Consider the following 12,704-nt stretch of genomic DNA (forward strand, 5'->3'; position numbering starts at 1 on the left):
ATGGCAGGGTGACGGTGGACTCCTGGTAAAATATAAATTCGGAATTACAGACTGTTACAGAATTGTTTACAGATTGTTACAACTGGAAAGGACAGTATGCAAAGTATCAGTGTTGGAAGGGACCATATGGAATGCCAGAGCTGGCAGGAACCCTTGAAGTAGACTATCAGAACTAAGAAATATCTCAGGGTGTAGAATGTCAGAGTAAGAACAGACTTTAGAATACAGAAAATAGCATGTTCAAGCTGCAAGAGATTGAGAGATTAAATATATAGTCTATCTCACTTTCCCACTTTACAGATGGGAAAACTGAGGCCCAGAAAGAGGTATTGACTGCAATAAAACAGCAAGCTACTGGCAGAATCAGGGTTCAAAGGATTTCTTGATTTCTTTGACTCCAAGTTCAGTGCTCTTTTTACTGAGGTTGAAAAAATTGGATTGTAGCAGTAAAAGGCTCTAGGCTGTGACTTCCTTTCAAATACTTCAGATATTAGTGGGGTGGTTGGAAGTCATGGACCAATCCCCTCAGTCAGCTGATATGTGCCCATTCCCACCCTGCTTGAATTGTAGTGGAAAATACACCATCAAACCCAGGTAGAGGTCCCCCAAGAATTATGCTAGCCTCTGCCCACATTCACCATCTTGATTTTGTACAAATTACTTCCCTTCCCTGAACTTGTTTCCTCATCTGAAAAATGGGGATGCGCAGACCTATACTACCTGCCTTACAGTACTGCCATGAAGAAAATGTTTTGTAAAACTTTAAATGTTATAGAAATGTGAATTACCATTATCATTTCCAATCATCTAGTCTTAAACCTCTCTTGGTTCTCCATCCAAACACAAAGTGAGAAAAAATGATGGTGCACAGTGTGCATTTATTTAATCACTTATTGCATTTATTTCATCACCTCTTATATAGGTTTAAAGGACTAGGAATTTATTTTGGGGTTAGATTTGAACCCAGTTATCTTTGGGGACAAGGCTACCTTGTTATATCAGCTGAGTCTATGATCAGGCTGAGTTGTTGATATTGGGTGGTGGAGGGAGTATTTGATCTGATGGGGGCTCCTGGTGATAATGGGGTGGGCACTGTGGGAAGTGAGCTCATCACATCTCTCCTGTCATCCTGGTCTTAGTAGGAGCAAGGATAAGGGTGGCAAATGGGCCAATAGGAATTTGAGGAATCACACAATATGAGAGCTGGAAGGAACTTCAGAGGTCATTTGGTTAGTTTATGGGAGACATCTAAGCTTCAACGTGCTTGGAATTTCAAGTTCAATGAGCACTCATTACCTGTGTACTGGGTTCAGAGCTAGGGATTTAAAGACAGATACAGGCTGAGTGAAAAACACAAATAACTGTGATACAAAGGAAAGTGAGATAGATACAAAGGAGAGGTCCAGGCAAAGTGTTAGGAGAAATTTGAGGAGGGGAGATCTTGGAGGAGAGGGTTTCATGGAAAGAGGTAGCAATTAAGTTGGACTTTGAAGCTCAGGGCCCTTGATTTGAGACGAACCTAGGAATATTATTCCTGAGTACAATGACCATGCTAAAAACACAGATCCGACTTCTTTGCTTGCCACTAGCATTTCTGTGACAAACATATTTCATTATCTCAAAGCTTTTAGTGCTATGTCCAAAACCACATTTCCCTGTGCCCACAGAATAATAAGTATGCTCAATCAGGTATAGATTAGGTTAGAGGCCTACCATTTCAAAAAAGGTATCATTCAAAATCCATTTATTTTTATGACAATATTGTGCTTTAGAAACAACAAAGGCCACTAATTACCCCCTCTTGCCTTGTTTAATTCCATTCATTCCTGAAAGCCCAACTTGAAAGCTACTTCCTCTAAAAATGGCTAACATTTCAACTAGAAATCACTCAATATGCATGATCTCATTTGGGCCTCTAAACCCACATATATATAATACTATACAGTATGGATACTATAGGTCTTGTTATTCCCATTTTATGGATGAGAAAATTAAGTGACACACTCCTGTCTGGAAAGCTTCCCCTTTAACAACTTTCCCCTAAGACCTCGTACAACATTTCGAACTTCTCTGATGCACTCATTACGTAATTGCATATCACTTAAAAAGCATTTATTAAGTACCTACTACTGTGCCAAGTCCTGGGAATACAAAGGCAAAAAACCCCCCAAAACAAAAACCCTCTCTGCTTTTAAGGATGTCAGTCTGATGGGGGAAGACAACATACAAATAATTATGTACAAGCACAATAATAGGAGAAATCAGAGATAACAGCGGAGGCAACAGCATTAAGGGCTATGAGGAAAGGCTTCTTGTAAAAGGTGGGATTTTAATTGGCACTTGAAGGAAGCAGGAAAATCAGAAGGCAGAGATGAGGAGGGAGAGAGTTCCAGGTATTTGCACCTCATCTCCCCAACCAGGCTGGGAGTTCCTTGTAGGCAGGGACTCCTAGGGCTCAGTACAGGTTCTGTGCTCACACAACAGAAGTTGCCTCCCCCTTGTTGAATTTGAATTGGTTCTAAGGCAGCAAAGCTGTTTCCAAAGGGCTGAAATAGTAGTTCATCACATCAGCCAGGAGATGGTACTCTAGGAGAAGCTCTCCATTATCTCCAGGCCAGATGACATGGATGTTGTGTCCTTAGAGAATCACAACAGGATCTCTCATTAGTGTTCATGGGCATGCTTCATTAGGACAAAAGCCCTGACTGCATTCTCGAGCTTCTTCTGACCACTCGGGTGCTAATTCTTGGCATAGCAGAGGAAAAAATTCATTAATTGGGACCCTGTGGATTCAGATTAAGTGTTAGTTCAAACAGGTCCTTTGCTGACGTTCACCTTTGTTTAGCAAACCCCTTCTTTATAGAGTGCAAATTAACAGTATGAACAAGACTGCAAGGGGAAGATGCACAATTCTTTAGGGAGCTTAAAATACTTTTCATGTACCCCCTCTTGTCCTCTGACCCCAAGATTTGGTCATGTATTCTCATAACTGGAAGGACATTCAAAGGGCCAGCCCAACCCGTGTCCTAAAAGCATTAATCTTATCCACAGCGTTGCCCACAAGCCATCAATGAGCTTCTGGTTAAATTCCTGGAAGGACAGCAAGCCCGTATTGATGCAGTCTGCTCCATCTTTGGCACCTCCAGATGTAAGCACCAACCCTCGTCCTCCCAACATTATTAGTCGTAGTCCTGTTTTCTAAGACCCAAGTGGAACAAATCCAAGTTTTCCTTTACAAAAATACTGGGACTCTTTGGAAGACAAGCAACTAGAGTCTGCTTGATGTGAAGACCATAGGAACCAGAAGCCATTAGTTTGAGACCTGGCTCTGCCAATTCCTGTATTACCTTGGACAGATTATGTTCTGTGTCTCTGGGCCCCCTTTTCCTCAAAGGGGTTGGACTAAGATGAGTTGAGATGCCTCTGCAGTCATTTCTCTTTGAGGCTCAGACAGCCTACTAATCTAAATATTCTATGGTTTCCAATTGTGTCTACCTCCATGATTGGACATGAGGCTTACATTCAAGACTTTGACAGTCAGCTGTAGAATAGTGGTCAGAGCCTTGAATTTGGAAGTCAGGTGAACCTTGGTCACCAGCCACTTATTAGCTGTGACTTAGGAAAATCATTTCAATTGTTCCTTGAGCATCAGTTTTCTCATCTGTAATGGAGATGATAGCACCTACCTCATACAGGTCTGAGAAACAAAGGTTAAGTGCTTTGTAAACCTTAAAATTTAATAAGAATTATGATTCATCGTAAAGCTTCCAGGTCTAAAAGAAGGTAGATGCTGATCTATCAGTCGGAGAGGGCCTGCTTTACAAGCATTCATTTGTACAAATCAATAAGCAAATTACACATTTGTGCTATACTCAGTCAAGTAGGGCTCCTGGTTTTACATATTGGAAACAGTGGATAGGAATAAGCAGCACTTTTCTAAACAGTTTTCCCTGTTTGCTTCCTCATTATTATCATAATGTGAAGTACAATAAAAGAGAACTTTGGATTTATTCTTTTTATTGACTCCAAGACTGTTTGAAAAAAAAAAAAACCAACAGAACTCCTAATAACTGGTTCTGCTGTACTTGTTCTCCCATCACTGTGAGCTCCCTCATCTTCTCCCAACTACAAAATTTAAGTATTTCTACCTGAGGAAGTGGTGACCCTACTCCTGGCCAAGGCCAACCCTTCTATCCTTCCTCTCCTGCATTTTCTGATACTTCCATCAATCATCTCCTCTCTTGCATCTTCAAACTCTTCTGTGGTTTCTTCCTATTGGCTAACAAACACATTTAGTTCTCCTTAATCCTAGAATAATCTTCTCTTGAACCTTTTACACCACCCAATTGTATTCCATGTATCTCCAACCTTCCATGACCTTAACTCCTTGAACCAAAAGTTATTGCCTCTACACCAATCTTTTGCAGTCTTCCACTCTCACCATTCAGAAATACCTTTCAGGTTATCAAGGACCTCCTTATCAAATGGCCCTTTTTTCAGTCATCTTCCTTCCTGTCATGATGATGCATTTCACAGAGCTGACCACTACCCTTCTCCATGATGCCATCTTCTTTTGTTTCCATGACACCCCTCCTCCCAAGCAGCAGCTTGGGTGTAGGGGAAAGAGAGCTTGATATGGAGTCAAAGGAGAAGGGGCCCATCTTTCTTATCACCACCAGCAACAATGCTGACCAAATGCCACCAACAGGAGGTTACATGCAGGAGTCATGACACAGCAGCAATACCCCCTAGATTGGCACTGCTGCTCCCAACAGGAGAAGTGACTTACAAAGAAGGGGCCAGCCGCCCCCACCAACTGACAACCAATTACCACACACAGTGCAGGTACGCCAATCTGGCAGCGGCAGCCTAAGGTGAGGCAGGAGGAAGCAAGTCAAATCACCACCACCACATTAACCACCCTCTTCCTTTAGACCCTGATGGGGACAGCCCAGACCCCTGAAACTAAGCGCATCGGGCATAAATAATGATACTAAGGAAGAGATATTAACATGAGCCACTGCACCCTAAGAAACATTGGTCTTTTCAGATGCCTTGTGCCTGAAACATTCCATATGTGCAATCTCCCCAATATAACTGTGGAACATGATTATGCCTGCATGTATAGGAAGCAGATAGAATGGGAAAGACAACACATATGGAAAAACACAAGCTCTTTGAAAGTAGGGACTCTTTTACTTTTTCTATTAGTATCTCCAACGCTTAGCACAGTACTTGGCACATACCAAATGCACACTTTATTCACTCATTCATTTTACTCAATCTTCTGAGCAAAAGAAAAATGGTCAAAAAATCCCCATCGAAAGCAGAGGATTGGAGTGGAGGGATGGCATAGGAAGATGAATCATGGGGAATGAATCCGTATGGGATCAGAAATACAATGCTTTTGTATAAGTAAGAAATGGAAAACAATTTTTATTAACATGTTTTACATTTACAATTTTTTTTATTAGCTAATCAACATCAACATGCAAAAATAAGCGCTAAATACAAACCTCTACAATACGGTTTTGTTTAAGCTACAATGGTTGGTTGGTTGGTTTGGAAAAGTCATCAGTAATTGTTGAAGCTGAACTATTAGTTTCTGCAATGAATAATATTTAGAGCCTAGACTTAATGTTACCATCCTGCAAGGCCTCTTCAGAAACTGTCCAACACTAGCTGATTTTCATGTGAATACATTCTCAAAGCAAGAAATAAGGCAGTAGCACTAATGATTTGATATTAACCCCTATGCATATAACTAAGAACTTTAGAAAGACTTTCACACAAGGAGGGCAAACTGGAAGTCTATAAAAACAAGCAATTTGGTTTGCTTGCCATGCTATGTTTTCTTGGTATTTTGGCAGCATCTTTAAGCTTCTGTTTGGAACAAACAACTTCTGCTTGACTCTAGGATGAAGTCATCATCTCATGATCATCACATCCCCGGAAGTGCAATGTCTTAAACTCTGCACTCTTATCCCTACAGGATCCACAACAGAGAAGGCAAGAAGCTCTCATGGAGAAACCCACTTGTTTTTCCATGTATGATCATTAGCAAAAAGGGAGAATAACTGGAAAAACAAACGGGGAAAAGAATTGAGTCACATTTTTAAGTGGGTCTGAAGGTCCCTCAGTGTTTAAGTCATCCTTAAAAGAAAATTTATTTTTGAAAGATTAAAGTACTTTTCAGAAGCATCAAATTTGTGACTTATGTTACAAAATCCTACCAATCAAAATGTTGTTTTCAAGTACAAACTTATTAAGTCATATTTCCTCTCTTTCTAAGAGTAGTTATTGTTGCTCATTGATCTTTGGTCGCAAGAAACAACATTGCCACCGACAGGTCTGATCCTCAAGATGGCACATTATGCTTCTTCGCCATACAAGGCCATGCCTAAGGAGGCAGGCCACCCCCTACGCTGTGTCCCATTCCAGCTGGCACTGGCACTCCATCCTGGGGCCATGGGGATCTACATGATGTACACTTTCTCAGCTTGTGAGAAGTTGAAAACTTCTTTGGTTCTTGGGCACATGACTTTGTCATCTTGACGAATGGAAAGCAAGGACTGAAAAACAAGATCAACAGTGAATGAATACAAGCAAATCAAAATAAGACAGCACTCCACAAATTCAGAAACCAGGCTATTAAGGATCAAAATGATCCTGTTTTGTAAAAGGTCTGTAGAGAGGACAAACCTTTCAAAAAGAACTCTCATGCATTCTTCTCTCTCCTCTCTGAATCTGCCACAAACTTTTTACTTGTCTCACCCCAATGGAACAGAATGTCTAGAATTATTCTTCATAATTTGGTTGAGATGTAACTCCAAAAATAAGATTAATGGAAAAACAAAGGAAACCAGAAATCTGGAACTTTATAAATTCTCTTCCTACACATGCAGACACAGTGATGGTCCAGAGTTTGAGGCAAGAGAACATTGGAGAAAAGCAGAGAACAAACTTACATTGTAGCCATAGACATATCCATTTGGTAGCATCATGGGTGGATTGTTTTCATTCATGACATCTCCGGAAATCTTGCAGACTAGCCGGGAGTTGGCACAATGGGCCATGGGCAGAGGCTGCGCCAGCTTGTTCAGTGACTTACTACACACAGGGCAGTCTGGGTTCTTTGAACTTCCATCTTCTTTATAACACTGTCTGTTTCATGTGTCAAGGAGTCACAGCTTAACGAGGATTGCAATTATTAGAAGAAACAAGGCCACACCACGGTACTGTGGAAAGAGGGTCTGTTCTGGAATTAGAAAGCCTAAGATCCAGGTTCTACGCTTGTTACCTGTAAACCCTCAGGCAACTTGGCCATCCCTGTCTGTGAAATGGAGGCTTGCACCAGCTGGCCTCTAAATCTCAGGCTCTTTTGCTTTGGGGAAAGGGAACAATTTTTGATGGACTATTTATTGCAATACACAAACCAACAACAGCAATCAACTTACAATGTTCACATTTCTGGTATTCCCTGTCAAAAAGGTCTAACAAGAAGATGTGGTGTGCTTTTACTGGAATTGAGACAAAAAAGAAGACACTCCCCCCCCCCCCCCATGCATACTCTCTGATCCAGGCGTTGCTACTGTCCCCCATGGCCACAATGCTCTCCCTCCTGGCGTCCTTCAAGTCCCTGCTAAAATTCAACCTTCTACAGGAAGCCTTTCTCAACTCTTAATTCCTTTTTAATTTTTATTAAATTTATATTTAGTTTAGCACATTCAGTTCCCAGCTCTTCTTAATTCTGGTGCGTTCTCTCCAATCCACCCTGTGTGTTGCCTGTTCTGTACACACTTGTTTGCATGTAATCTCCCTCACTAGACTGAGCTCCTCAAGAGTAAGGAGGCACTGAATAAATGCTTCCCTACTGACTGACACCAGCGCAAACAGGTAAAATAAAATTAATTTGAAGTGCCTGAATAAAAAAGAGCCCTGCCTTTCCCTCTGCCACCTCATCCCCTTGCCTGCCCCCGACTGAAAGCAACATAAATGGTGCCTGGCACTGTGCTGATCTGCAAAGAGTTTGACCTGCATTTAGGGATCTGGGTTTGAATTTTGCCTTCAACACTGATTAGCTTTGGGAACCCAGACAAATAACTTGGCCTCTCTAGGGTTCAGTCTCCTCCTTTATAAAATGGGGTTGTTGGTAATCTCCTTTGTTACGAGGATTGCATGCCTGTAAAGCCCTCTACAAACCTAAAAGCATTACAGAAATGTCAGGTGTGATGATGATTAGCCATCTCTGGTTATGGAAATGACTTTTCATGCCAAGGGAAGCTCAGGCCGGTTCCAGCGGGGGAAAGTTTTGGAGTGCTGACCAAGGGATGCATTTTGTGTATGCCATAAGAATCGAGTTAACTGAGTTTGAAAAGTCTTGTAACCAGGATGGCTGCAGGAAAAATGAGTATTTGGGTCAAAGGAATTCTTGAAGATCATCTATTAAATCATACTGTAAAGCAATTAAACGAGTCCTTTAAAAAACTGCATAGTAACTCTGGGAGATAGGTGCTATTATCAGCAGGCAGTACAAGTAATATTACTGTACGTCCTAGATTACGATCTAGAGCTAGAAGGGTCTTCAGAGGTCATCTGGCCAAACTCCCTCACTGTATGAGGCCCCAGGGGCTAAGGCACTTGCCCGAGGTTACAGAAATAACAAGCTGGAGGCAGAGTTAGAACCCATATATTCTGACTGAAGTCAATCCTTTTTCTGACTGTACTACGCTGCCTGATTTTATATAATGGGAGCTGAGCCTCAGGTGGGTTGATAAAGGCCCTGCTCATGGGCGTACCCCTAAGGAGTGTGAGTCTTATGAGTTTAGGACTTGAGTGAATTTTGTAATGTAAAGAGAAAAGAGTAAGTTACACGGACAATCAAAATGAAAGGAATTTTGCTTCAAACACCTGGCTATTTTAGGAAAATCTATTTTGGTCTGCATTATCTAAGTGAATGCTAAAAGTCTTAAAGAATTGGCTTTGGAGTCAGAAGACCTAGGCCTGACACTTATTAGCTGAGGACTGTGGGCAAATCATAACCTCTCTGTGTCTGTTTCCCTGTCTTTAAAATGAGGACAGAAATACTCATCACTATATCTGATGGGGTGACTGAAGATAGTTCTTGGCAAGCCAATGAGTTACAGAAAATGGCAGTAATCATTAATTTATGTAGTAACAACAATAGTAGCTAGCATTTTATGTAGCCCATTAGAGTGCTTTAGAACACCTCATTTTATCCTCACACACAATCCCTGTGACATAGGTGCTACTATTATCCCTGTCTACAGTTAAGGAAACCAAGGCAGAGAGAGGTTCAGTGACTCACCACTAGTGAGTGTCTGAGGCAGGATTTGAACTCCGATTTCATTGACTCCAAGTGGCAATCTCTCCACTCTGCCACCAGTTGCCTCTTAATGTATGAAACCTTCTGCCCTTAGGATTCCCTCATCTCTGCTGAACGAAGGTACGTTTCATTATCTGTTCTCAATTCCTCATGTCATCTTTAAAAAGGTCATTCTCACTTCCTAGTATAGTGCATGATGGATAGGAGAATAATTAATGAGTAAGAGATACAGAACATTGTGGGATGTGAAGTGGATAACTTCGATCACATTATTTTGTTTTGTTTTGGTTTTGTGTGTTTTTTTGGGGGCAGGGCAATTGGGGTTAAGTGACTTGTCCAAGGCCACACAGCTAGTACATATGTCAAGTGTCTGAGGCCGCATTTGAACTCAGGTCCTTCTGACTCCAGGGCTGGTGCTCTACTCACTGCGCCACCTCGTTGCCCCGATTACATTAAATTAAAAAGTTTCTACACAAATAAAACCAATGGAGATAAGATTGGAAGAGGAAAATTGGGAAAAAATTTTTTTATAGAGTTTCTCAATAAAGGCCTCAGATTTCAAATATGTAGCAAACTGAGTCAAATTTATATGAATAAGTCATTCCTTTGTTGATAAATGGTCAAAGGATATGAACAGAAGTTTTTGGAAGAACTCAAAGCCATATATAGTCATATTAAAAAATGCTCTAAATCGTTATTGATTAGAAAAATGCAAATTAAAATAACTTTGCGATACCATCTTAGACCTATCAGATTATCTAAAATGATAGAAGGGGAAAATGACAAATATTGGTGGGGATGTGGAAAAATTGGAAAACTAAAATGCCATATGTAGAATTGTGAAATGCTCCAACCATTTTGGAGAGCAACTTGGAATTATGCCCAAAGAGTTATAAAACTGTATATACCCTCTGATCCAGCAATATCACTATTAGGTTTGTTTTTCTAAGGTGATCAGAGAAAAAGAAAAAGAACCCATATGTTTTAAAATACAGCAGCTCTCTTTGTAGTGGCAAAGAAATGGAAATTGAGAGGATGTCCATCAACAGGGAAATGGATGAATAAGATGTGGTATATGATTATGATGGAATACTACTGGGCTGTAAGACATGATGAATTGGTTGATTTTTAGAAAAACATGGAAAGACTTGCATGAAATAATGAGTGAAATGAGCAGAACCAAGAGAACACTGTATACAGTAACAGCAATACTGTTTGAAGAATACATGTGAATGACAAGATTATTCTGAGTAATATGAACATTCAAATCAACTACAAAGGACTTGTGAAGGCAGATGCTATCTTCCTCCAGAGAAAGGACTGATGTATAGAAGTATGTAATACATGGTTTCACATATAAATCTGTGTCAAATATTGGACTTCTCTAGTGTGGGGTTGGGAGGGAAAGAGGGAGACAGCTCGGAACTCAAAAATGTAACAAAAAAAATGAGTAAAATTTTAAAAAAGAAAGAAAATAGAGTGCATTAGCTGTTGAAGCATTATGGGTTCCAAATGCAGTGGTTGCATCACTGGCGATGAGAACATGCTGATTGTGTATACTGGCAAATTTTACATTTTTTGTCCATTATACTATTTCTTGTTTTATCGTTAAATGCCGTTGGAATGATTTAGCTTAGTTCGTTTCATGCCCAGCTTTCCCCCTACATTGTGTTTTGTGTATAACTTTCCATCATTTTCCTCTGTACTGTTTTGAAAATGAATTTGTATGCTAAACTGTGGTTGCTATTATCTGTCAAATTCTTGCTTGGAGACAGTTATCCTGGACAGTTTTGGTTTTCCTGCTGTGGCAAATGTTTTATATCAATTAATTTTTTTTTTAAAGAAGTGGCAATAGTCAAAGAAGGGTCGTTACCTTTATCTACTTCCTATTTTTCACCACCAACAGCTTGCCTGAATAGTTCATGCTGAAGTTATTAAACTGCAGTGTTCTTTTCATCTTTATAATTTGGAATTTATTTAACTAACCTTTTATCTAAGCTAGATGGCGTTCTGACCACAGACAGACAGACCAGTGGTTTGGAGATGATTCCCAAACTACCAAACAGACATTTTCTGTTCGTTAAAAATTCCCCATTCCCCAATATCCTTGTGGTCAAATTATTTAAATGCCTGAGAATCAGGAAATACTATAAACACTAAAGAATCAAGACTACAGGTGAACCCAATGGTATTGGAGATATGTATGGAGGCACAGTGTGCTAGACTTGGAATCTAGAAGACCTAGATTTGAATCTGGCCTCTGAGACTTAGTGGCTGTCTGACTATGGGTCTCCCTTCATCTCTCTGGGCCTCAATTTCCTCATATATAAAATGGGGGTTTTGATCTAGATGACTTGAGGTCTCTTCCATCTTTAGATCTATGACCCCATGGCCTTTATAGTGGGAGCTAGAGAAGAATCCAAAAGGTGGTAGGATCATTGCTCAGGAAGGATAGGATGAAAATAACACATGATGGTTGTGAAGGCTAAACTACTCAACTCTGTTTCTGTATTTTCGTTTAAGGAAAATATTCTTTAGTGCTAGAAAGGATGCACAAAAAACGGTTAGCAGGGAGAAGAAACTCAAAAAAGATGGTGAAGACAAAAAGCTTCTAGCCATTTTCAGTGAGTTTAACTCACCAGTTCAGGATGAACTACATCAAATAATGTTGCCATTATTCACTTGTGTCTGACCCCATTTGGGGTTTTCTTGGCAAAGATACTAGAGTGGTTTACCATTTCCTTCTCCAGTTCATTTTACAGATGAGAAAACTGAGGCAAATGGGGCTGACTTGCCTAGGGTCACACAGCTAGCAAGTGTCTGAGGTCAGATTTCAACTCAGGAAGATGCTTCCTAACTATTATCTAGTGTGCCACCTAGCTGTCCATAATAATAATAAAAATTAAAATAGCAAACTATCATCTCAGTGCTGATCCCTTTTGGCTTCTCTGCAGTATCTGACAATGCTAAACATCCTGCCTCTCTCTTCCCTTCTAAACACTTCCACATTCTCCTTTGCTGATTCACTGTCCTTGTTATGTTTCTTAACTATGGGAGATTCCCCAAGGACCTGTGCTGGTCTTTCCTCTCTCTACCCTGGCTTACCTGGTGATCTCAGTAACTCCCATGGGTTTAATTATCATTGACATGCAGATAATTCCCAAATCTATCTTCAGCTACCTAATGGATGTTTCAAACTGGGTGTTCCATAGGTATCTCAAGCTCAATATATCACAAACAGAACTCATCATTTTTCTTCTCAATACCACCCCTCCTTCATAGCTTCCCTATTTTTGTCTAGGGCACCAAGACACCATCTTTCTAGTCACCAAGTTTGAAATTTTGGCATCATTCCTGA

At 40.4% G+C, this 12,704-nt stretch overlaps 1 protein-coding gene across 2 annotated transcripts in view; it reads right to left on the reverse strand.

Moving 5' to 3' along the window:
* Nucleotides 1-5,419: 5,419 nt before the first annotated feature.
* MAEA (macrophage erythroblast attacher, E3 ubiquitin ligase) overlaps nucleotides 5,420-12,704 on the reverse strand; it is a 130,358-nt gene continuing 123,073 nt past the window's right edge. For both annotated transcript variants that reach the window (XM_036762345.1, XM_036762344.1), the window contains 2 exons: nucleotides 6,969-7,164; nucleotides 5,420-6,572 (listed from right to left, as the gene is read on the reverse strand). In XM_036762345.1, the coding sequence (XP_036618240.1) occupies nucleotides 6,477-6,572; nucleotides 6,969-7,164 (292 nt within the window). In that variant the 3' untranslated portion in view covers nucleotides 5,420-6,476. The remainder of the gene's footprint in view (nucleotides 6,573-6,968; nucleotides 7,165-12,704) is intronic.

Source organism: Trichosurus vulpecula, chromosome 6 (genome assembly GCF_011100635.1).
Source record: "Trichosurus vulpecula isolate mTriVul1 chromosome 6, mTriVul1.pri, whole genome shotgun sequence".
NCBI lineage: Eukaryota > Metazoa > Chordata > Mammalia > Diprotodontia > Phalangeridae > Trichosurus > Trichosurus vulpecula.